The following is a 27,726-nucleotide window of genomic DNA, read 5'->3' as shown; positions in this document are numbered from 1 at the left end:
TCAACTGATGATCCACAACCTAGACAATATAACGTTTTCTAAGGAAGGTAGGGACACGGTAGGTGTTTCGCGATTAGTTCGTTGTATCGTAATGCTTAGTTATTAGGCTATGTTCATTATACTGAATATTGAACCAAAATGCCTTTGTGAGCGGGATTCAGTGATGGGATTATGTTTCTGTCTTTGAACATTACAACAAATACACACACACCTACGAAAACATTAATTGAGAGGTATTTGAATTTAAAGTTTAAGGATTAGTGATAGCATTAGATTACTATTTTGCATTAACCATGATGTATATTGTAATGTTGCTAGTGTTACAATGTAAGTCTTAGTAAAGATATATACTTTAATATAAGTTTTAGCTTAGTGTGTGGGGTGTTTCTGTTCACCACAAATGATGTTTAATAGCACAGTAACAGTAGTTTTTGTAGATTTTCTTGAAATTTACGCTGCTCTTTGCTAAGCTAAACTTCCCTTTCAAAAATGCTGAAATATGTAAAGATAATGAATAATATTAAAACTGGTGAATGACGTAAAGATAATGAAGAATATTTAAAACTGGTGAATTATGTAAAATTAGGAAGAATATAAAAACTGGTGAACTGTGTAAAGATAATGAAGAATATTAAAAATTGTGAATTATGTAAAGATAATGAAGAATATAAAAACTGATGAATTATGTAAAGATAATCAGAAATATTGAAAATTGTGAATTATGAAAAGATAATGAAAAATATTAAAAATGGTTAATTGTATAAAGATAATGAAGAATATTAAAAATTGTGAATTATATAAAGACAATGAAAAATATAAAAAGGCGATTTTTAAAAATAATGAAGAATATTAACACTGGTGCATTATGTGAAGATAATGAAGAATATTAAAAATGGTGAATTATGAAAAGATAATGAAGAATATTAAAAATAGTGAATTATGTAAAGTGAATGAACAATATTTAAAATGGTGGATTGAGTAAAGATAATGAATAATATTAAAACTGGTGAATTATGTAAAGATAATGAAAAATATTTTAAAAACTGGTGAATTATGTAAAGATAATGAAGAATATAAAAGGTCATGAATTATGTGAAGATAATAAAAATATTAAAAATTGTGAATTATGAAAAGATAATGAAGAATATATAAAATGATGAATTGTGTAAAGATAATGAAGAATATTTTTAAATGATGAATTATGTAGAGGTAATGAAGAATATAAAAAATTGTGAATTATGTAAAAATAATGAATATCAAAAATGTAGAAAGAAAGCAAGACAGTGTTTACAAAATGCTATTATACGGATTAATAATTGTTTTAGATACTTTTTGTATGTTTAAATTTGGTGTTTAAATTTGAATCAATTTTGATGTCGTGAACTGTGCACCCAATTTTCTGGTGTATAATAATACACGGGTGTTTGCAAATGATTATTAGCTTATTTCATAGTATTCCGTAGATATTACTTAGCTTACGTTCTAAATGTTTGGTATTATTTATTATATTTAAGTTGTCTATTAAAATTGAAAAAGAAAACTAGGTTTGGTTTAGCGAAGAGCCTGTAGCATGTTATTTTGTTAAGTTTGATAAAATGTACCGATGGATATGTCTTTCCTTGAATAGAAAAAGTGACATATCGTCAATTTTGCAAGAAACTGATTTTAATATTTGCACTTGTACATACTTTTATAGTAAGTTTGTATCATTACCATTACATTTGCATAACGTTTCTCTTTTGTTTTAAAAACAGTTGTTTATGTGTGAGTGTCAGCAAGTTGAGCACCAAGAGATCCATACAAGACGGTCCTCCGGAATTCGTTAAAAAGACAATATAACAGTAAGTTGTAAGTGTTTCAGTTGTTGTGTAGTTAGTGCAAATAAACATTTATTCATTTATCATAATTAATCTGTTTTGTGAACATTTATTCATCAAAAGACAGAAACATTGGTCAACTCCGACCGGATCACAGTGAACTAGCGTGTGATACAAACTGTGAATGTGTATGTGAACAATTGTTACATTGCTCTTTGTTTAGTTCTGTTCATGTGTGCAGTGACATTTATTAATTCTTCTGGAAACTATGTGAATAGACATAAGTGAGAACACGTTCATCAGTGTGGACTTGTATATGGATTTGTGTTTATTAGTGTTAGTGGGGACTTACAATATTTTTCAAGATGGAGGGCTCAGACAGAAGCAAGTTAGTGAAACAACGTGGTGTGTGCAAAAGTCAACTGACAAGAATTCAAATCTACGTAAGTAATATTAATTCAACAACTACAATTATTCAGGTGAAAGTACGTAAGACTGCAATGATTGAGTTGTATAAAAAATTCGATGAAGTACAATCACAGTTAGAAATAAATTACGAACAAGTAGAGGAGGATGCATATAGGGGGGAGTTTGAAACCAGTTACTATGATGTATTAGCGCAACTAGAGGATTTTATTATTCAGCGTAGCCAGGAATCTCATTCAAACAATTCCTCGAAACATGAGAATCAGGTGTCAAATGATCAATTAAAATTGCCGCGTGTTGAATTGCCATCATTTGAAGGACGATACGAAAATTGGCTTTCATTTTCAGACAATTTTAAAGTTATGATTCATAATAACGATAATGTGTCAGTGTTGGAAAAGTTCCATTACCTTAGGGGTGCATTGAGAGGGAAAGCGTATGATTTAATAGCGAATCTGCAAGTTACAGAAGCTAATTATAAAATTACATGGCAATTATTAAAAGACAGGTATGAAAATAAGCGTTTGATTGCAGCTACTCATGTCCGTAATTTGTTACATATTAAATGTATCACAAAGGAAACTACATCAGAATTAAGAGGATTTATTAATACAGCTACTAGTAACTTGAATGTATTACGAGCTTTAGATATGCAGACACCACTAGAAGATGTTTTGTTAGTTCAACATTTCGTTTCACAATTAGGCAGTAACACTAGGCATGCGTGGGAGTTACAAATCACAGATAATTCTTTCCCTCCCTTATCAGAGTTCTTTGCTTTTCTGGAACGTAGGTGTCAAGCATTTGAAACTATAAAAAATACACCATCGCAGGAAGTAGTGTTAAGGTCAAGGGGCGATAAAAATTGACAGAGTGCTGAACTAAAACAAAAAGAAAAAAAAACTCCAAATCATACGTGACAACAACTCAGTCTTTCTGTAATTTTTGTAAACAAAACCTAATACGGTATATCAGTTGTTTAAATGTCCTGCATTTTTAAACGCTGAAGCAAAAGAAAGACAAGACTATGTTCGGGATAATTTATTGTGTTTCAACTGTCTCAAAAAAGTAAAGTAAAGACGTGCAGATCAGGTGGCTGTAAACGATGTTCGAAAAGGCATAATATCTTGCTGCATTATGATGTAATGTCAAAAGCAGATGAGAAACCCAGTGTTGCTAATTCACAATCAAGAAATTTTTCGAGTCATTCTAATACGAATAGGGAAAATATGACACAAGGTTCTTATTGCATTTTTAAGGGAAAACCAAATGTTACTGTTATGTTATCTACTGCTATAGCAAATGTACGAGATGCAAATGGTACATTACATCCATGTAGAGTATTATTAGATTCTGCCAGTCAAAGTAATTTTGTGACTGAAGATTTAGTTCAAAGGTTGCGTCTACCTAAAAATAAACACCGAGTTCCAATTCAAGGTATTAATAGTGTGATTAGTGAAACAAAGCATTGTGTAGATGTACATATAGAATCAAGAATTCGTGAATTGCAATTGATGTAAACTGTTTAGTTTTGCTCAAAATAACATAACATTCCAAGTAGGCCAATAGATCATGCTGATTGGAACTTGCCGACAGACATAGTGTATGCAGATCCTAACTTTCACCAACCAGATACTATTGACATTTTGTTAGGCGCGGAAGTGTTTTTGGACATTTTGCGATCGCATAAACTAACTAGACCAGGGAATTATCCAGTAGTACAAGATCCCAGACAACACGTACGTGTACGACACATGTGCACTATTCATGAATAAGCCGTACATGTGCACATGAGCATTTGTGTGGATGATGAACACATACATAACCCGTGCATAAGCCGTACACGTGAATTTGCGTGGATGAAGCACACATACATAACCGGTGTATGTGCACATGTGCATTTGCGTGGGTTATGCACATGTACATAACCAGTGACTAAGTCGTGCATGTGCACATGTGCATTTGCATGGATAAAGCACACATTCATATAAAACGTGCTTAAGCCGTTGCGTGCACATGTGCATTTGCGTGGATAAAGCACACGTACGTAACCCGTGCTCACGCCGTTATGTGCAGATGTGCATTTGCATTGATGAAGCACACATTTATATAACCCGTGCTTAAGCTGTTATGTACACATGTGCATTTTAATAGATGAAGCACACATTTACATAACCCGTGCTGTAGCCGTTACGTACACATGTGCACTTGTGTGGATGCAGTGCACGTACATAACCCATGCTTGAGCTGTGCATGTGTACATGTGCATTTGCGTGGATGAAACACATTTAAATTACCGGTGCTTAAGCCGTTGTGTGCACATGTGCATTTGCACGGCTACTGCACGTGTGTATGACACGTCCATTATACCGTGCAAGTGTATACTTTTACTTTCATTCTTTTACTCATTCTCGTCAACAATATAAGGTAATCTCCATTTTTGGTAGGTGTCGTTTTTCCTCCAGGCGGTGTTATAGAGACTTTTCGACGAATGACAGCTGAATGATTGTAAAAACTCTATAACGTCCACTGAGCTAGGATATAAGATCAACAGGTGGCAGCACTGTACTAATGTAACTACTGTCAGACAGTTCATTGGTTTACAAAATTATTTTCGTGACCGATTACAACAGAATATGTTGCGTTATTTGTTACTTGGCAAACATATCAAAGATTCTACCTAAAGCTTTACTCGTTGCAAATAATAAACTCCAAAATAAAATGCTCACTGACAATTATTAGTTATATGCGATATAATTTGAAGGTGATGTCTTTGGTGTTACTGCGTAAGCTACCAGATATATAAACTCTTTTCTTTTGTTGCATCTCGAATATGCTTTTACACCATCTCTGCACCATAAATAAATCACCTGTATCCTACATGTTAGTCATCTGAGTACTGTGTGTAAATAATCTCTTTCCTACATGTAAATCATCTGGGTACTGCGTGCAAATCACCTATGTGCTACGTATACGTGCTACTTGTAAACCACCTGCGCGGTAGGTGTATATCATTTGTGCAGGACGTGTACGTGTGCATTGCACATGTTCTGTGCACGTGAAGATGTTGAATAGGACTTGTGACGTATATGTGCATCACATGTACAGGCGTGCATTTATACAGATGATGCACATGTTGCATCCGTGCAATTGTACATGTACTATACGGATACTGTACGTGCATTGTGCTGTCTGGGATACTGAATTTGAGTACATTTTAGCGGGTAAAGTTCCTACAACAAGAGATTCTAGTATACCACAAGTGTCATTTTTTGTGCAAGAAAGTAGCCTTGATAGACAGTTACAGACATTTTGGAAGCTCGAAACTATACATTCAACAGTCATGACTCAGGAAGAAAGGCAATGTGAACGACACTTTGAGGAAAACACTACCAGTGATAGCAGTGGTCGTTTCGTTGTACGTCTGCCAATTAAGCCAAACCATAAACCATTAGGAGAATCATATAATTTAGCTCTTCGTATCTTTTACCAGCTAGAAAGACGGTTGCAGCAGTGTCCAGAAATTAACGAGCAGTACTGTAACTTTATGAGGGAATATGAAGAATTAGATCATATGAAACCAGTGAAAGAAGAACATGAAGATAGTGGTATGAAATGTTATCTGCCACATCACGCAGCATTGAAACCATCCAGTACCACAACAAAGCTAAGAGTGGTTTTCGACGCTTCTGCAAAGACTTCACCCGGGGTTTCATTAAACGACATACTTATGACAGGACCAACAATCCAGCAAGATTTACATTCAATTGTCACGAAATTTCGAACCTTTCCCATTGCTTTTACGGCGGACATTCAGTCAATGTATCGAATGATTAAAGTTCATGAAGATGACATTGGACTTCAAAGAATTCTGTGGAGATATTCGTCAGTGGAACCAGTCAAGATTCATGAGTTGCAGCGGGTCACATATGGTGAAACATCATCACCATATTTGGCGACGGCATGTCTTCGAAAGTGAGCGGAAGAAGAAAGAAGTAAATATCCTCAAGCAGCGACAGTATTGGAACGTGATTTTTATATGGATGATGTAAGATTAGGATGCCATAACGTTGAACAGGCGTTAAAGCTTCAGAAAGAACTTATTCAATTATTGCAAAGCGGTGGGTTTACTTTAAGAAAATGGTGTTCGAACGAGCCAGCATTGTTGGAAGCAGTGCCAGAAGAACATAGGGAAATTCACTTACCGTTTGAATTTGAGTCCGAGTCAGGTGTTTCAACATTGGGTTTATCGTGGAATCCTGCATCAGATAAGCTTCTCATCACCAACAAGTCAGTTAAAGAATTTCTCACGACCAACATACCAACCAAACGTCAAGTGACTTCGACCATAGCAAAAATATTTGATCCTTTAGGACTTATAAGCCCTGTAGTTACAACGTTCAAGATTTTCTTACAACAAATGTGGATCCATAAGATCAATTGGGATGACCAAATACCATCAGAGCTCTATCAGCAATGGTTAGACCTTTGTCATCATCTTCCAAGTGTTAACGAAATACAAATTGATAGATGTGTAGTATTGAAGAATTATGTTCATGTCGAGATACATGGGTCTGCTGACAGCAGTCAACTTGCTTATGGCTGTTGCATATATGTTAAAACTGTGGACATTTCAGGCAAAAACTACTGTTAAACTTTTGGGTTCTAAATCGAGAATAGCTCCTATTAAAAAGGTAACTTTACCAAGACTTGAACTTTGTGCGGCAGTACTTTTGAGCAGGTTGTATCACAAAATAAGTCCGATATTAAGCATTTCAGTGAATAGTACTTACTTCTGGACCGATTCAAAAATAGTGCTTGCATGGATATCATCTCCAGCTGCCAGATGGAAGGAGTTCGTGGCAAACAGGGTTGCAGAGATACTGGAGATCACATCAGTCAACCAGTGGTATTATGTGTCGTCAATGGACAACCCAGCCGACATTATTACACGGGGAATGAATCCGAAACAGTTGAAGGAAGCAGATATTTGGTGGCATGGACCCGCATGGCTTGAATCATCTGCATGGCCCGAACAATCAGAAGTGGTAGACGAAGATGTTCCAGAAGAAAGTAAAGTAACGAGCATATCTTTAGCCAGTTATGAAGGTGACATAAGCTGTCTGGAGAAATATTCATCATTATGGAAACTATTGCGAGTTATTTGTTTGTGTCGCCGTTTTATTTACAATTGTAAAAATCACAACGAGAAGAAAGTAGGAACTATTTCCATTACTGAAATTAGTGATACTTTACAACAATGCATTAAGCTAATCCAACAGGTTAGTTATTCGCAAGAATTCAAGAACTTAGCTTCATCAGGCCAAGTTTCATCCCAAAGTGAACTTAAATCTTTGTATCCATTTATAGATAATGAACAGTTGCTACGAGTGGGAGGACGGCCAAAAAGCTCCGACTTACCGTATGATAGCCGACATTAGATCATCTTACCACCTAAAGAGCATCTCACCAAATTGATAATTGAAGCGGAACATAGAAGATTGTTACATGCTGGACCACAGTTATTGATTTCATCATTGAGGCAAAAATATTGGATCCCACGAGCTAAACAAGTCGTTCGATCTATCATTCATCAGTGTCTAGTTTGTTTTAAATTGAAAGCGTCAGCCTCAGAACAACTCATGGGTCAATTACCATCAGCACGAGTACAGCCAACTCGAGCTATTATTCACGTAGGGGTGGATTTCGCCTGTCCCCTAATGATTAAGCAAGAAAGTAGATCTCGTAAAGTGACAAAGGCGTATGTTGCAATATTCGTGTGCTTAGCAACCAAAGCGATTCATATGGAGTTAGTGAGTGTTTTGAGTAGCCAAGAATTTTTAGCAGCTCTTCGAAGATTTGTAGCAAGAAGAGGCAAATTTTCGAACATATATAGTGACACGTTTACCTAAAAGTGATAATGTGGATTGTGTGTAAGTTGATTTACTTGGTTCAATCAAGAGAGGGGAGAATGTAGAGACTTTTATAGTGAGTTTGTATCATTGCTATTACATTTGCATAATGTTTCTCTTTTGATTTAAAAACAGTTGTTTATGTGTGAGTGTCAGTAAGTTGAGCACCAAGAGATCCATACAAGACGGTCCTCCGGAATTCATTAACAAGACAATATAACATTAAGTTGTAAGTGTTTCAGTTGTTGTGTAGTTAGTGCAAATAAACATTTATTCATTTATCATAATTAATCTGTTTTGTGAACATTTATTCATCAAAAGACAGAAACAGTACTATTGAACTTAACAAGGTGTGAACCTTACCTGATTTCAAGAGATCTACCGATCGCTGCAAGAATTTATAAATATCATAGGCGACTAAGACATTATTCCTGAGATGTCAAATTGATGAGAAGATGAAGCAGTCGGTAGATCTCGAAGAATCATGTAAGGTATCGGTGTTAAATCAAAACTTTGAGATTTACTTATTTCTTATTCCAACTACAAAATGACAATATTGCTCTATGCGGGATGGGAACTGTCTATTTTCAGCAGCCATGTTGTCACATTAAATTCTAATTACATTAATAGCCCCAGACTTTAGGACTATTTTCAATATAAATGCTCAATAAAAGTCATTTCTGAGTTGCATCACTTTTCTAATAAAAAAGCGATGTCTCACTTTTGCACGTTTTGTTTCAATTCTACACTAATATTACTACAGAAGTATGTCGTTTCGTTGAACTTGTCGTTCATACCATGATATTTCATGAAAATTGTTAAAATATTCCCTCATTTATTATGCTTCTACAAAACTTTAACTCCGAAAGCGAAGTCTAGCAAAATTACTTTCTGCGTCCGAAGAGAGTAATTCGTATTATTTTATTAAAACCAAAGGCTTCTTTGAAACGGTACTTTTTAACATTCAATGAAAATGCTTAAGAAAACTTAACCCTTCAACTGGTTGCATTTTCTAGTCCCCTAGCTATCTTGCAGTTGATATTTAAATCTCCTTACCGCCTCTCTCAGTTTATCTATAAATTTTAAAAGTTAATTTTAAATTTAAATTATTCTGTTGAAAACCGAGTTACAGTGTGATTTCACACCCGCCACATCTACTGACGTGTAAACACGTCACAACAACTTAAGAGTTACATGTTTTTCGCCAATGTAACTACGAAGTATTTTTTTAAAAAAGTCACAAAATAAATAAATTTCCCCAAAGCCTATTTTCAGCTAAAATGCGTTTTCGTACCTGCAAATGGTAGATACACTTCATTATATAGGATAATGGCTAAACTATGGACAGCTCCATCTGTAAATGAATTTTCGAAAGATTTTGCTGGAGGATCAATCCATACGAAGTTATCCAAAGCAGGTTGCTCGACCATCTCCAAAAAGTTATAAAAATATTGAGTGTGATGAACCTTGTGTATGAGAAGGTCATAACACTATTCACGTTGTATGTACAAGTGTTCCTGAATGACGGCCATCTTTGTTGTCGGTGGAGTGCCAATTTTAGAATTTGCAAGCGTATACTAAAACTGCAGTTGCTCAGGACGTACGAATGAAAATAAAACCAAACAAAAACGAATGTTGACAGGAGAGACAGATATACAGAGAACATATACTTTTGTTTCTAAATAAATATGCAGGGTTACAAACCAATACATGAAATTATCGAAAAAGTACAGAAAATTACACTTTTAAAGGGGCTGATGCTGGAATGGCACAAAGTGGGAGATTGATAATTTCTGTACTGAATACAATTACATGTAAAGATTCTGAGAAATATCCACAGCTATGATACTACTGGTGCCGGAGATTTATAGGGGTCCGAAAGTTGAAATTTGTGATTTTGATTCCATTTTTGGGGCGTAACATATCAGGAGGGCAAAGTGCTAAAAATTGCTGCTTATGCCACAAAGTAATTCTGTATGTGACCAAACTATTGCAAAAGAGAACAGGACTGATATTATATGGAGAAAAATGAGAACATGGCATAGCGTGACGATGGTAGTAGCCCGGAAAAATTTAAATGTTTGGATATTTTTCATGCTAGATCTCAAAAACTACGCATGGTGCAGCAATTAGATCCGCTTTTGTTTGTGTTCAGTTGTGTAAGAGCTTGGGAGTGGAATTATTCCGTCTTTCAAGCTCCATGATCATTGCCACCTCTATATGAGAGAGGGGGTTAGCTCCCCCTTGCACCCACAACCAAGGCAACCAATGTATAAGGAAAGTGTCATTGAAATCCAATCCCAGTTACAGAAGTTAGTGTGCTCACAAGGTTGCGTTATATAGATAGATAGACGTAAAAAACATTTTGTATTGCATTTTGAAATTCTGCTGGTTAATTTTCGTACTCGCAGGGCCACTGTGGATGTTCATCATATGAAGTAACATCGACAAAGTTGTTCATGTACTACGTGACAAAAGCTCCACCATTAACATTGCTAACGTAAAATTCCTTCTTGACGATTCATGCACTCATGTTATTGCTTCTGTTAGTGAGTAACTCGAGAAGATTTGGTAGCAGATGCTCATCCACGAGTCGTGAAGTCCTAAGCTGGGGTACGTTTGTTTTACCTTGGCACACTTCCGACCAGTGCATTTGGTTGGCTTTAGAAGTATTTTCTGCTCGCACTCACATGACTGTTTTAATCCAATAGGTGTCTTATTGGCTTTGTCGGGTGGGTGAAGTTAGTTGTCAGCCAGCCCATCAAATGAAGTCATTGCTATTTGGCGGGTATTTGGAATGCTTACTTGCCACACGCGATCAAGTATTGAGTGATTTGTGAGTGGGGTGGGATTTTGCTGTGTTTCCTAGCGTATTGTAACTCTGAACTTAATCGTGACGGGACAACAACGTGTTACAGATAGATCCATCCTTTAGGCGGGAAGCGTGCCAAGTTAAACGTACTCTACAACCTTTATACTATTACATCTTTTACCCAATGAAGATTTTCTCGACCCGCCAACGTTTTTTTCCGATTATGAAGTCAAATCAGATGTGTGCAGATGTATATGCTTCCAAAAGACGAATTTCTTTGTACAAGGTATTTAAAAAAATAGGGAGAAATTTATTGAGAGACTTGGCTGCTATGTTGAAAAGTAGCTTTAATACAGGCCATTACATTACATAAATTTTTGTTAGTTATTTATTTACCCTCTTTCATATTAGAAAATACACGATCATTTCCCAATGAGTACACCAGGCAAGATACGGCCTCACCAAATCTTTATTTATCCTGAATTAATTAGGTCTGCCTACTGCCACGAAAGATCTAGCAAAATTTATCTCCACATTACTAATTTACAGAATACTCTTGATGCTACTTCGCAATATCTAGTTATACATGCCAATACTCTTACATGAATCCGTCATTGATGCAAGATTAACTGTTTGCACAGCAGAACATGGTATTTCTTTCTCACTGAAGCACGTTTCACTTCCTTAAAGCATTTTAAGCTAACTCATTATACACTGTACATTTCTGCGGTTCCGTGGTTATTCCCTATCGTGGCGATCACCTGTTCGTGAATTTCGTGGCTTTCTCGGCAAGAAGAACGTCACCGAGGCTTCTTTTTAAAATACCAGTGTTGTTCAAGATCACAATATAGTCAAGAGTGAATGAAATATATGTATATATACACTTTTTAAATATAAAACATTAATCATTGCTGTAGTTAAATATTTCAGTAGTAATAGGAACCCAGAGTTATAGTCTGAAGTTAAAACTACTAGAGAAACGAACAGAAAGATAAATTGAATATGTTGCGTTGCATTATTCCACTGAAGAAGAAACATATGGCATTCCTACGGTAGAATTAGGCATAGTTTGCTATTGCTGTCCTAAGCAGATGTGGATTAGTAATCATAGGCATTAGTAACCTGCTAGACTAAAATGAGGGTCCATTACACTAATATGTTAAAATATATATTTGACATTGTCTTTATACTTTCGCAAATATCAGTTTGTCTTCTAACCTATCAATAAAATCATATATATTAATAGAAAACAAAAGATTAATTATAGAAGTTTTTGAAAAGTTTAAAAAGGAACACCTTTGTACTAATACACACAGTGTATAATTGACATTACCGTTTTCAACTCTAAACATACACAACACTAGAATTAGTGCGTCTAGGTATTTCTGTAATGAGTTTAAACATCTTTAAAAGAGGATTCTCACATTTCAAGAACCGCCGAAGAATAATCTCATTAGCGCACATTTCCAACGAAGTAAAAACTAATGTAAACGCAACTTTGAAAGAAGAATAAATTATTAAATCACTTTGAGTAAATAGCTTAAGTTACTTTCATCATAAATCAGAACTTAAAAGTAGTATAAGCGTAACTGTGAGGAGTAAGAGTGTCACTGTTAGGAAAATGCGAAGGAGAGTAAATACAATATGTTAGTAAATTCTCTGTTTTTATGTATTGAGCAAATAAATAAATAAGTACATAAATAAATAATAAAACCATGACATACAGTAGACGTAAGAAAACGTATGACTACTTACACTATCAACGGAATAAGTTTAGAAAAAAATTAGATACAATTAAAGATTTAGGTGTGATATTTGACAAAAGATTAGCCTTTTCGCATCATGTGACAAATATTAGTAAGGGTGCATATAGAAATCTTGGGTTTCTTATCAGAACAACTAAAGAATTTACGAATGTTATGTCTTTGAAAACGCTTTACTATTCTTACGTAAGATCCAAACTTGCCTCACTTTTTTGGAACACTTATGTGAAAACACGTAGTGAAAAAGTTGAGCAGATACAAAGTAAATTCATGCGTTTTCTCACATACAAAAGGACAGGATTTTATCCAAAATATGAACCATATGAGAATTTACTTGGAAACTTTACACTGCAGACACTTGAACAAAGACGGACGTTGAACGACCTCATTTTCGTACACAGACTTTTGTACAACAAAATAGTCTGTATAGACATAATTGCGAAGATAATGATCCAGGTTTCAATCTCAAAACACGCAAGGGAAATAGTGGCCTGTTCTACTGCATGAAGGCACGTACAAATGCACTGCATATGTTACTTACATGGAGAACTTGTGCTACATACAATAAATTCAGTAAGGTTTATAAAGATATATATTTAATAGTTCTGAAAAGTTGTTCACAAAAGTAATATTGCGTATTTTGTAAAAACAAAAAATCAAGGAAACTGTATTATTTTAATTCAAGTCTTAATATCATTGTAATTTAAAATTATGTATTATATGTAGACACTGTAATTGGGCAGTAATGCCTGTTGTGTCGATAAATAAATAAATATTTTTCAAACATAATTAAAATTTCTAGTTAATTCTTTAAATAATTCGATGCTTTTTTTTAATTATCTTCTTATTGTATACTACTCAGGAAGGTACAATTATTGCCAAATGTCTGGCTCTTCGGAGAAAAATCAAATTAAAGATATTACTCTTATTACCGTTACAAAAGAAAACTATGGTACTTGTACTTATTATGGCCCGCGTCCCTAGTATGGCCCACCCACCATATCTCTGCAGATTTACGTTGGTGCTACTAGATGGCAATATCAACTATGTCCTCTGAGCCGCGCAAATATATTTACGCTTGTCATGAGGACATAGTTTATATTGTCATCTAGCAGCACCAACGTATATCTGCAGAGATATTGTCTGAGGGCCATATTAGGGACCTGGGCCATAATCGGTACAAGTACCATATTTGTTCATTTGGTTTTTGAGTACATTTTGGACAATTAATTAGTAATCAATTTTTCGCATTCATAATGTAAAGAGAGATAGTTTGCACATAGTCAAAACACAAGAGTCCAAACTATAAGCATCGGATTTTATCCGTGATGGAATTTGAATTACATTAATAAGAAGATGCACTTTATGTGTGATAATGAGGAAAGGGTGGTTCTCGACTGTGGTTATTTTCTGTATTCCAGTCTAAACCTTAGTGCTCCTTTGGTTTTTTGTATACAACAAATTTTACGATCACATTTCTTCAGGGTCCATTCTAGATTTTTTTTTTATTTTCATGCTTTAATACCCTTAGTGATTAAATTATCAAGTACAAGATTGAGTTTGTGTTGACAAACTAAAGTAGAGCCTGATTAGATGAAATGCCAAACATTCACTATTTTGGTAATTTATATATACTATGTATATCTTAATATCTCACAGTCTAAAAACATTAAGGCTGCAACAGGATTTCTTTTGTCCATCACCTGGTAAAATACACAAAATAACTAAAGGAAAACGATTACTTTATATTTTTTTAAGAAAAGTTCTTTCAATTTTTGATTTTCTATAATAGACTTCTTTTTTATAAATCCCACAACTTGACGGCATAATACATGGAAATTTTGTCCCAAATATGCAACTTTAATAAGCTTGGTGCAATTTATCGACTGTCATATGTATCAACTTTGGACATTATTTTAGTTAATCAGAAGTTAAATTCTGTTTAACAAGAGTAAATGATAATTTTCACGTATATCTTATTAACCATAGTATGTACTATCATGGGCACAGATCTTGACCTCCCTCACTAAGATTGTTTGGACTCACTAGGATCTGAATATATTTGTTTAGATGTGTGAGAACGAAACACACATATCTGATCAAGGCATTCCAAAGTATTTTCTTATATATAAGATGCCGAAATCATGGGGAAACTGAACTTCAGAAGGCTGTAATTCAAAAGCAACGCAATGTAGAGAGTTCTGTTTAGAACATGACACTCTAAATCATATCTGCTCGATTGAAAAATGTATAGTTCGAACCTCCGCAAGATGTGTACGAGGGATTCCCCCAGGAACTTAGAGATTTCCTATAACCTTGCAAGTAATCCCTATGTTCTTTTGGGGAATACCTCGCACACATCTTACGGAGGTTTGAAACATACATACCAAAGTTCCAGGTGACATTTTTGCTGGTTTCTGTGGCGGAAATCAGCTCCCGAAGTTTGTTCAGTTTTTTACCATCTTGTATATATATATATAGAAATGAATGGCTCAGTACTGTCACCTTGTTAGTGCTAGAATGAAGAGTTAGATCATGGCATAGTTCAATATCACTTTTACCTTAATTGATAGTGTGGTTTTCCTACAGCGTCAATTGTTGGGTTTATACAGGGTGGCACAAAAGTAGGTATACACCCTTGCGTTGATCAAGTATAACATTCTACTTTATGGGTTTATTTGTGTCGGTTCTTCCGAGCTTAAGATGTAAGTAAAAACACATTAAGAACAAATAATAAAAAGAATTAAGTCTACCTGATGGATAATAATAAGAATTTATATAAAATGCAATGAGCTGATCAGTACGATACTGTATACCTACTTTTGAGCCATCCTGTATAGACTTTTTGATTTACTCGAAAACTACGCATGAGTTTTTATACTCATCCGCAACATTTTGTGCAGTTTAATTAGATCTATTATTTGGTATATTTTTCATGTTTGTACATTTCTCCCCCGTTAAAAGCTAACATCATTGTAGAATTTCCAAATATGTCAAAATTATTTCAGAATTACGTACATACTATATGCCAACCAAAAATCTAACCTAATATTAATATCTACATTGTAACGGTTAGAGATCTAAATCTCTATTCCGTAGTTTAAAAAAAAAAGGTCTCTCGAGAGTCCGGATAATTTTGTTTAGTTTCCTACCCTGTAGTGCTTTCAGCTACTGTCGAGAGGAAGCTTAGTATCGTTCTCCGTATGCTTGATTGTCAGCGCCAACGGTCATTTTTGGAACTACTCGTTCTACGTTTGAATAGCTCCGGGTTGGGCTAAATATAATAGTTCGGAATTTAACTGTGTAACGCACATTAGAAAATAAAAAAAAAAAATTAAACAAAAATGCAGTTGCACAGAATAGAATATTAACTTCAGGTCCTTTAATTCACGTCATTTTTAAAATAATAATACTAAAAATAATTCTCCCCGATTTAGCTGAGCTAGATTCATATTCTGAAGAATTATCCCGAATTAAAGGACCTGAAGTTAATATTCTATTCTGTGCAACTGCATTTTTGTTTAATTTTTTTTTTATTTTCTAATGTGCGTTACACAGTTAACTTCCGAACTATTATATTTAGCCCAACCCGGAGCTATTCAAACGTAGAACGAGTAGTTCCAAAAATGACCGTTGGCGCTGACAATCAAGCATACGGAGAACGATACTAAGCTTCCTCTCGACAGTAGCTGAAAGCACTACAGGGTAGGAAACTAAACAAAATTATCCGAAGAAGGTTGGGGACTTAGACCATACCTTAGGTTCGGTACACAGTGTTGCCAGACTTAATCCTTTTCTTAGTGACAATGAAAATCCACGTTTACATTTGGAACTTAAACAATCCAGAGATGTGAATGAACATGAGTTAACATCCGAACATGATGTTCTCCCATCATGTTCAAAGAGTAACAGTGTTGCCATCTTCATGCAAGAAAACACCAGTGATAATGATTCAAGAGAAGAACATAAAACTTCTTTGTGTAATGAAAATCTGATGGATTTTAATCAACTTTCTGCTACTCGGAAGTGTAGTGTTGCCAACTCTAAATATTTGAAGAATACTTTATTAAATAATGATGGTGATTTGGAACTTCAACCTCTTATCAAACATGCATCTTGTTCGAACTCAGTATCGTGTGTTGACAATAATAATGATCCATTTACTTTAAATCTTCATCATCCGAGATTCCAATTTAGGTCAAATGAATATAGATGTCTCGATCCTACAAATGATAGCAGGACTAGTGGGGGAAATGGTGAAGCGATTTTCCATGATGGTGCCAGTCCAGTCCAAGGTTCCAGTCAGCTATTTGGAAGTCAGGAAATATGGATGGAGGCTAAGCCAAGCAGTGTTCCCGGTAGTCCAGCCAAGCTGAACTTAGGTACTTCTGCCAGTACAAATGATTCTGAGTGTTCATCCCGAATGTTCCAGATCCTGAAGGACGATGATCGACCACCAGCTATGACAGTGGATCCAATTCTCCTAGAACAAGATCCTAGTTTGGATGAATATATAAAAAAGTTAAGTATAAAGTATCCTAGTGTATTTTGTAATAGAGTAGGGGAAGTTCCTAATTTTCAATATAATATTCAACTTAAAGATTATAAACCAATTAGACATAAGGCATATCCGATGTCCAGGGTTGCACAAAGAGAGTTAGACAAAATATTAGATTCACTATTGGAACAAAATATTATTCAACCTAGTTCAAGTGAGTATGCTTTCCCATGCTTTTTAGTGGGAAATAGGGATGGTTCTAAGAGGCTAGTTGTCAACTATACTGATCTGAATAAAGAACTAATAGTCAATACTCAATATACACCACGTATTGAAGATGTCTTAGCAGAATTATCAGAAGGTGTTGTGCTATCTAGAATAGATATAAAGAAAGCTTATCACACTATAAGATTAGCTCCAGACTCATATAAATATACTGCATTCCTCACGCATAGAGGATTATTTGAGTTTAAGTATGTTCCATTTGGCATTGCCTCTGGATCTTTTCTACTTAGTAAATTGATAACAGATATTTTGTATCCTCTGAAAGATCTAGGAGTAAGTTGGTATGCAGATGATGTAGTAATTGCCAGTTCCGATATTCCTTCACATATGAAAACATTAGATTTAGTCCTGAGTAAACTTGCTCAGAGTGGATTAACGTTGTCAGTAGATAAGTGTTGTTTCTTTCAACGACGAATTTCATATTTAGGTCAAATAATAGAAAATGGTAAAATGTATTTAGATCCAGCTCGATTAGAAGTAATAAGGAAACTACCAAGACCTAAAAATAGGCGCGCTGTAATTGCCTTGTGTAGTTTTGCTCAATATTATAGTAGGTATATACCAGATTTTCAAGAAATTTTAGAGCCAATTAGTCGTCTACGTTCTCCTAAGGTTCCCTTTGAGTGGAAAGAAGAACAAGATGTAGCTCTTAAGAGATTGAAAGAATGTTTTGAAAGTCATGTAATATTGAAATTACCGGATCTAAATAAGCCTTTCGTTATCTCAAGTGATGCCTCAAGTCATTCAATTGGAGGCGCTATCTCACAATTAGATGCTGAAAATAGACTAGTTCCTGTAAGTTTTTATTCTAGGAAGCTTAAAAAGTATGATGTAAACAAGCCAATCTTTGTTCTTGAACTCATTGCAGCTTTAGAAACTATGGAACGCTTTCGTACATTTTTACATCAACCCTTTGAGTTGAGAATCGATAATTTGGGTCTAGCTTATGCTCTTAGAAACTTGAAAAGAGTTAAGAGATATGGTAGTTTATTATATAGGCTTTTTGAATTTAACTTTACAGTTAAGAGTGTACCTTCGTCCTTAAATGTACCTGCAGATTTCTTATCACGTTTACACAATATAGAAGATTTCGAAGATTTTAATGAAGACCCCTCATTAGATGAAGAGGTCATTAACTTATTTATGGTTAATATATGGAATATGCCTTATGCACAACTTTCTATTAAGGATCATCAAGAAAAGGATCCCGAATTGAGCCCTATAATTGCTAGGTTGAAAAACAGAGAGGAGGTTCAGGGATATAAACTTGTAAAGGATATCCTATGCAAGCGCACTAAAGCTTTGAAGAACCCTTACAAGATTTGTTTGCCCAGGAGTTTATCAAGAAACATCATTGAATTCTACCACTCTTATATTCTTCCAGGGGCGCACTTGGGTTTTTCCAAATGTGCTTCTAAGATCTGTGCAAGATATACGTGGCCAGAAATGATAGCAGAAATTCGAGATTATGTGACTTCTTGTATTGAGTGCCAGAAGTCCAAAAGTAAGAATACTAAATCTATGGGACAGTTGATATCAACCTATGAGACGTTTTCCAAACGGAAGATGGTCCTGTGACGTCATTGGACCACTCGTACAGTCCAGTTCGGGCGGATTTTGTTTAATTGTTGTAGATTCTTTTACAAAAAGAATTTTCTTAGAACCTTTTAGAACTTTATCTAGCCAAGTAATCATAAATAAGCTATATAAGTTGATGTGTCGTCATGGATTTATCCACGCCTTATGCCATGACAATCACTCTGTGTTCGTATCAGCAAAATTCCAGGATTTCTTGTATGCAAACGGTATCAGGGATATTAGAATAGCACCGTACCACAGTGGAAGTAACGCAAGTGAACGTTACATACGAGTGATCAAGGACTCTTTGAAAGCATACTTTGCAACGAAGCAACATCATTGGGACAAAGGCATTCATGAAATTGAATTTTCTCTGAATACATCTGTCCACTCAGAACATAAACACAGTCCGATGGAATTAGTATATACATATCCAGTGTTTGATCCACTAGATGTGAAATGGAATGTTGATTCACTTGATGTTCGACACAGGGATCCAGATATCTGGTTGAATGCCTCGCGGAATATGGAACGAGCATGGCAGCGTAGAAAGAAGCTATACGACAAAAACAGAGTAGTGTCATCATATCGAGTGGGAGATAAATTATTAATTAAGTCCCAATTCCAATCTTCCCTTGCAGATAAGGTTACGAAAAGCTTATGTCATCGATGGCTAGGGCCATACACTGTTATTAAGCTGTTAACGAAAAATACAGTCCAAGTACAAAATGATTCGGACGAGCGTGATATTAGGAAATGTCACGTCTCTTTAACAAAGAAATTTAGGGTACCACGATCATAAAGATATGTGTTTACAATTCTGTAAATTGTTATAGTGGGATAACTTAGTGTAAAAGTGATGGTATTGGTAGATATTTCTATATGAATACATCATAATTTCATAGTTCATTTTTGCATATGTATATAGTAAAATCATTGATATCATTCTTGTATAAATGTTATTTATTTGTATTGTTCCGGAACTCAGTCATTAGGAATTGTAGTATGATTGTTATCATTTGTATTTTCTTAAGTTGTAAAAATTTTAAATTAATATGTGCACATATACTAAAGTACTTTTATTTTCAGGAATAACAAAGATCTTAATGTAAATTGGAAGATGTAAAGTCGCTGATTCGACTATTCCATAATTATGTATTTGGCCTTATTATGTGGATGTTATGGAATGAATGAGCTCATCACTCTCATAATTTATCATCTAGTCATTGAGAAATTGGAAATATCTGAAGAAATCTACCATCAAGATAACTATTAATACTCACACATATATAGATTTGAAATAAATGAAAGAATTAAATTTGTCAACTGTTAATAAGACAAATATATATGCTTATATTTGAAGTTATATATGATGATAAAATTCTATATATTTATATTACATATTATTCAGCTTATTATTTATTGTAAAATAGGAGATCAATATATATATATATATATATATATATATATATATATATATATATATATATACCGGGTGCGTCATTTATAATGTCAAACCTTGATGACGGAGAAACCAAAAGAGAGAGAGAAGCGAAACTTTGCACGAAGCAACTATACAAAGGGGCACATTGGTAGACGTACTATTTGACATCACTGGATGAACAGTGTTGCCAACCCAATATAAAGTTATGATTTTTTAAATGGAACGACCTAAATTGTATTTCATAATTTAATTCAACACTAAAAAGGAAGACGAAAGATATGCCACTCGCAGGTCAGTGTTGCAAACTTCTCGAGAAATAGCGTTAAATATGTGTCACATTTAAAGGCCTTTTGCACACACAGGGAGTGAAGTACACACTAGTTTTGCACAATAATTTAACTATTGGCCAGAAAGGTTTAAATTGACACCAACTTTAGATGGGTCCGTTAAACAGTGTTGACATAACTGAAAAGACAAAAGTCGAGTTTGGATATGGTGCAATAACTCGAAAAAGGCCATAAGTACATTACGGTTAAAAATGTATAGGACAATTTGTGATGTCATAAGAAGCATTCTCACGTTTATTTGAAGTCGATAAGTCAAGTACTTACCGAGATATTCGGAATTTTGTAAAAGCTGAGAATTTTGCGCTGTAGAAGTTGGTAACGCTGTCTCAAATTCCCACTTTTTCCCTCAACGTTGAGAAATTCGTAAAGAAGTGGTTGAAATAAAATATAAACATTAATAAACACACATACAATGAAAACCTTTTTTTCAGTACTTGAAATGACTAATTAAGCGTAATTTACTGGATATGAAAAAAAAACTTAAGGAAGTAATAGGACTTCATATATGACAAGATAATACAAAGACATAGAATACATGTAGGTATCTAGTAGCTACTTTCGCACGATGAAAATATTTATCCTCTTATAAGTTTGGGACACCAAAATCAAAACAATCCAATACTCGCACCACTAAACGATACGACAGGTCAAGCTTCTTTACTATGACAAATCTGGATTAAGCTACGAAGGTATGTATCATATGTTTGAAAGATTTTCACATACTGATATGTAGGATTACCAGACGTGTTCTTTTATGAGTACATGTACTGTTTTTCAAGGTATTCATTTTCTACCCTCTCATTTTGAAGTGGAATATTATTTTGTACTTTTTTTTTTTAATAATGTGTTACTCCTGACATGCTGAATACTTTTTCCATGTATCTGTTAACAGGAATTGGTAACATGCTGGTAATGTACACAGTGAGTATTGGATTGTTTTGATATTGGTGTCCAAAACTTATAAGAGGATAAATATTTTCATCGTACGAAAGTAGCTACTAGATACCTACATGTCTTCTACGTCTTTGTATTATCTTGTCATATATGAAGTCCTATTACTTCCTTACGTTTTTTTTTATATCCAGTAAATTACGCTTAATTAGTCATTTCAAGTACTGAAAAAAGTTTCTTTTTCGTCGTATGTGTGTTTATTAATGTTTATATTTTGTTTCAACCACTTCTTTACGAATTCCTCAACGTTGAGGGAAAAAGTGGGAATTTGAGACAGCGTTACCAACTTCTACAGCGCAAAATTCTCAGCTTTTACAAAATTCCGAATATCTCGGTAAGTACTTGACTTATCGACTTCAAATAAACGTGAGAATGCTTCTTATGACATCACAAATTGTCCTATACATTTTTAACCGTAATGTACTTATGGCCTTTTTCGAGTTATTGCACCATATCCAAACTCGACTTTTGTCTTTTCAGTTATGTCAACACTGTTTAACGGACCCATCTAAACTTGGTGTCAATTTAAACCTTTCTGGCCAATAGTTAAATTATTGTGCAAAACTAGTGTGTACTTCACTCCCTGTGTGTGCAAAAGGCCTTTAAATGTGACACATTTTTAACGTTATTTCTCGAGAAGTTTGCAACACTGACCTGCGAGTGGCATATCTTTCGTCTTCCTGTTTAGTGTTGAATTAAATTATGAAATACAATTTAGGTCGTTCCATTTAAAAAATCATAACTTTATATTGGGTTGGCAACACTATTCATCCAGTGATGTCAAACAATACGTCTACCAATGTGCCCCTTTGTATAGTTGCTTCGTGCAAAGTTTCGCTTCTCTCTCTCTTTTGGTTTCTCCGTCATCAAGGTTTGACATTATAAATGACGCACCCGGTATATATATATATATATATATATATATATATATATATATATATATATATATATATATATATATATATGTATAGAGCAGATTTTGTATAATTTTGGATATGTAGTTTGGTTATGTATTTATAATTTATGAATGTATATTGTTGTCATACAGTAGATTTTTATTACTTTACGTAGTTATTTGGGAATTTTCTTTAGTTCTATTCTGTTTAAGTTTTGCATTTAATTTTATTTAATTTCCTTTGGTTTTCTTATTTTGGGTTAGTTTATAGTAGTAAATAGTAATTAACAATTATTCGACAACAATATAACTTCATAATAGCATTTAGCTTACAGGTTGTTATACATTAGTGACATTAGACTTAAGAAACTAGATTATTATTATAAAAAAAAATATTGCATTTTTTTAAATGGACGAAGGGATGTGTGTAACGGTTAGAGATCTAAATCTCTATTCCGTAGTTTAAAAAAAAAAGGTCTCTCGAGAGTCCGGATAATTTTGTTTAGTTTCCTACCCTGTAGTGCTTTCAGCTACTGTCGAGAGGAAGCTTAGCATCGTTCTCCGTATGCTTGATTGTCAGCGCCAACGGTCATTTTTGGAACTACTCGTTCTACGTTTGAATAGCTCCGGGTTGGGCTAAATATAATAGTTCGGAATTTAACTGTGTAACGCACATTAGAAAATAAAAAAAAAATTAAACAAAAATGCAGTTGCACAGAATAGAATATTAACTTCAGGTCCTTTAATTCACGTCATTTTTAAAATAATAATACTAAAAATAGTTCTCCCCGATTTAGCTGAGCTAGATTCCTATTCTGAAGAATTATCCCGAATTAAAGGACCTGAAGTTAATATTCTATTCTGTGCAACTGCATTTTTGTTTAATTTTTTTTATTTTCTAATGTGCGTTACAACATGTAACTGTCAATGGAGCGTGGATTTCATTAATATTGCTTTTGTGCTTGTTTCGTTCTTAATACCAATGTTGCTCATAGTTGCAAAATATCTACTTAATTCTTTGGCGCTTGATACGAGATAGACAATCACTTTGTCGTAATCAAACGTACATAATCTCTCTATGTATGAAAGAGGAATACCTTCCAACGAACCTTGTCCAAGCAATTGATTACTTTGGATATGCACGTATTTATATCCCATATACAACGATCAGTGGCGTATTTAGGGGAGGCTTCCGGGCTTAAGCCCCCCCCCGAAATCTTACTTACTATAGTAAAGTATATGAAATATCTTGCAGAATTTTCACATTTTCAGGCAAAGCCCCCCCCGAAAGTTAGCAAAGCCCTCCCCGAAACAAAATCGTAAATACGCCACTGACAACGATAGATATAAGGACCATGTGGGTCAAATTCGTAAAACAGCTACAATACACAAGCTAGTCACACTTTACACTGTGTTTAGCTTTTCATTTCAATTTACCGTGATCACTCTCATTATCTTCTTCTTCTTCTTCGTCTTCGTTTTCTCCTTTTTCACTTCTTGTATGATCATATTGCTCACTGTCAGCTTCATTACTTATAATATCCTCCTTTTTTCATATGGTTTGATTATAATCCCTGTAATGAAAAGCAAATTGGACCAGTTCATCTCAAAGTTGTTCTCTTCCAACTATACAATAATTAGCTAGCGTATTGAGAGCACATTCAAGTAGTTCTTCTGGAGAACTGATCTCATGCAAACGGATAAGAAGCAGCTAAGTAATATCATTTCCAATGGTTCATTGTAAATCAATCGATAATTTAATTGCTGAATTGCTGTATTGAAAATACCATTGAAAAAAGACTTTTATCTCTCAAGCACTTTTGATGGAAAATCGAAACTTCTTGTCTCCTCTTGAGACAGCTTCTCTATTCAAAGAGTTCCTATTGGTTTTCTTCTTGCAGGGAGAGAAAGAAGTTTGAACTACAACTTCGTATCCTGTATCGTTCAATTTTCTTTCCAAATCTTTGCCAAATTCCATGCTCTAGTTCAGCGTTTCTCAACCTTTTTCAACTTGCGGCACACTACAGGTGTAACTTGAATTCTCGCAGCACACTCATATAAATATTATTTGTAAATATAAAATACCGTGGTAATACTTTTCTGTGATTATTGATCTTCTCACAGAGAAGAAAGCTCGTTCACTGGCTTTCACCCATGTTAAAGCATTATGCTTATTTTTCATTGTAATTTAAAAATTGAAAACAATTGCAATGAGATAGAGGAATCAGCTTTTTAAAAATACACCTTCTCTTTCGAAAATTGTATCCAACCTTTCACTAAGAAAGAAAATCACTAAATAACGAACAAACAAACAAATCTCTTTTACTTTTAAAACACAAATGTAGTTAATTTGTATGTGTTTGCTTTGTCGAAAGGATGCATATTTTAAAATTTCAAGTTACGAAATAGTCTGCAACAATAAAGAAGCAATAATGATAACAAATACTCTTTTCAACATTAAAAATGTACAGAAAAGTAACACAGTACGAAACTTAAAATTGTAGATTCATACTAGAGGTTCATAATAGTATGAAATACACATACACATTTCCCCCTTTGTCTTGCAATTTAATTGCTATAGAATTAATAATTTTGTTTCAATTTCCTCGCGGCACACCGGTTGGGAAACGCTGCTCTAGTTCATTGGTTCTCAACCTAATTCCTATCACGACCCCCATTTTATCACATCCTCTTGCAAGCGACCCTCTTACAATTTCTGGTGTATAGTAAGCTTGTATTGGATTTTTAATATACCTATTGCGGAGGTCTCACGATATCCATCTATTTTTTATAATAGTAGAATCCATTTCTTGCATGTAGTGAATACAGTAACTTCCATAAAAGCGAATGGATTGAAACCAAATTTAATCAGTTCATTCATATTACGAATATCAAATCCGATCCGTCATGTTGTTTCAAAATGGAGGCAGTTTGAAAATTTTAAAACTTCATAACTCCTTTAATTTTGGGTTATATCACTAAAACATGAAATTATTTCCAATTTTGGTTAAAAAAAACTTGGACAGTTGCTAAAAAAAAGAGTTATTATTTTAATTTTCGACAGGCCGCCACTTTGAGTTACTTCATACTGTTGTGAATTTTATACAGTGTTGTGTAAGTATTCACTATCACCAAAAACAGTTAAATGCAACTTGCTTACATTTAAAATTTTGGAAATAAATGAAATCCTACTTATCCAGCCAAAAATCTATTCATTGCAGCAGCTTGCCGGAGAAGATTCTATTCGCTCACACACATACGTGTACATTTCTGCAAAGAACAACAAAGTATCCTAAACAAAAACTACCTCTTTTATTGCTGACAGAATAATTTGCCCATTATTGATTTATCAATAAACGCAACACAGATATCTCATTAGCTTTCAATTGTAATTGCATTTCAATATGCAGGTTTTGTTGCATTTGTATTTTTCTGGTATTTCAATATGAGTTCTCATTAGTTTCATATCGTATCTCTTTCATTTAATACATTAACCGCCATATGAGTCATATGTTGCTCACACTTAACTGCCCCGTGAGCCATATATGGGTCACACTCAAACTGACCACGAGGCTCCGTGAGCTCACGCGTTGACTTTTTTGGCACTTATCTGAGGTCCTACGAAAATGATTATGTTTTATTTTTCAATACGATGTTCTGGGTTATGTGTGTGACTATATTTCATGCCCTTTAGCTTTTCGAATTATACATCCATATCTACGAAAAATATGTGAAAATGTTAACTTGCTGAAAATGCGAAAATACAACTTGTTTGGGCTTTTATTCAGTTATGGTACTACGCTTTTTAGAATTTAGCATATTCAAATAATACATATAGAGATTTCAATATTCAATATTCCAAGTTTCTTTTTTTTAAAAAAAAAAAAAAAAAAACATATTTGGCTAGTGGCGAGAAAACAATACATGAACCACATGTGGCTCACGGGGCCTCAGAGGAAGAAATTTACGCCTAAGTCCTAAGCCATATGTGACTCACATGAAAAACAAATAAATTGACACTTATAGTTTTTATAGTACATTGTTGCATATTATTAAAATATATTTCTTTTACAGTACAATACAGAAAATACACAAAACGAAAGAAATGATGCAAGAGATGACTTGGCACCAAAGGAGACAAGCTGTAACAGTAAGTAAATAACAATGCTGCGACGGCAGTAAACGACAATGGGCCTCGTGAGTTACTTGTTCGTCGGAACAAGTTCGGCTGTTCGTCGGAAGCAGTCGGTTCTGAATAGGATAGGAGTCGCGTTGTTTAAAAATTAAGTAAAGCGTGTTTGTTTAAAATGTTAATTTTGTCATCTCTAATAGTTACATCGCTACAATATTCGAGGGCCAGATTGTCTACTGAACCTTTCGATGTCGATAAACGCAAAGAAGAAAATTATCTATCTATTAAAATGCTACAATAGCAATGAAGAGCGACTTCTTTTTTTTTGTCCGTCGTCCCGTTTAAAGGGTTTCGCCCTTTCTTCGGGGGAAGAGCGACTGAGCTCCAACCTATAACTTTGGCTTTCAAATCTTTCATTTACGTTTATGTGTGATTTCACGTTTAACAGAGACAAGCATTTTGAGTAGGTGTACTTTAAATAAGTCAGTTAACTAGATCTTTTTCATAAAGTTAATGATTTAAAATTATTGTTCAAAACGTTTGTATTTTTAAAAGTCTTCTCCAAAATCAATGCAAGTGAATTGTGCTTCCATCTTCTGAGTTCTTTTAAATGATATGTTATGGACGTTTATATGTGTGTGGTCAATCCTTTCGACAATGAGATCTCGGAAACTACAGGCTCTAGAAAGATGACGTTTTCACTGATCGATTATAAATTTTGTGTAGATTGTCCAGTTCTAATCGAATATTTAAAAAAACGTGACCCTCAATTCTTTATTACATTTTTAGGGTACACTGCAAGCATTGAAATTAAAAAAAACTAAAGCATCATATCCTACACGTTATACATTCCAACACCACACTGT

General features: G+C 34.3%; 1 protein-coding gene across 1 annotated transcript; it reads left to right on the top strand.

Moving 5' to 3' along the window:
* Nucleotides 1-5,586: 5,586 nt before the first annotated feature.
* Nucleotides 5,587-6,222, top strand: LOC145672579 (uncharacterized). Its single transcript, XM_081741739.1, has one exon. It carries the CDS (start codon nt 5,587-5,589, stop codon nt 6,220-6,222), a length of 636 nt encoding a protein of 211 aa, XP_081597865.1.
* The last annotated feature ends 21,504 nt before the right edge of the window (nt 6,223-27,726 follow it).

The sequence above is a fragment of the Thermobia domestica genome, chromosome 16 (assembly GCF_964235325.1).
Source record: "Thermobia domestica chromosome 16, izTheDome1.hap1.1, whole genome shotgun sequence".
Lineage (NCBI taxonomy): Eukaryota > Metazoa > Arthropoda > Insecta > Zygentoma > Lepismatidae > Thermobia > Thermobia domestica.
The sequence above is the reverse complement of the archived record's forward strand: the minus strand, read 5'-3'. Positions and strand labels throughout refer to the sequence as shown.

Coding starts and splice junctions, on each gene's coding strand:
- LOC145672579 (XM_081741739.1), top strand. CDS start 5,587: ATGACTCAGGAAGAAAGGCAATGTGAACGACACTTTGAGGAAAACACT.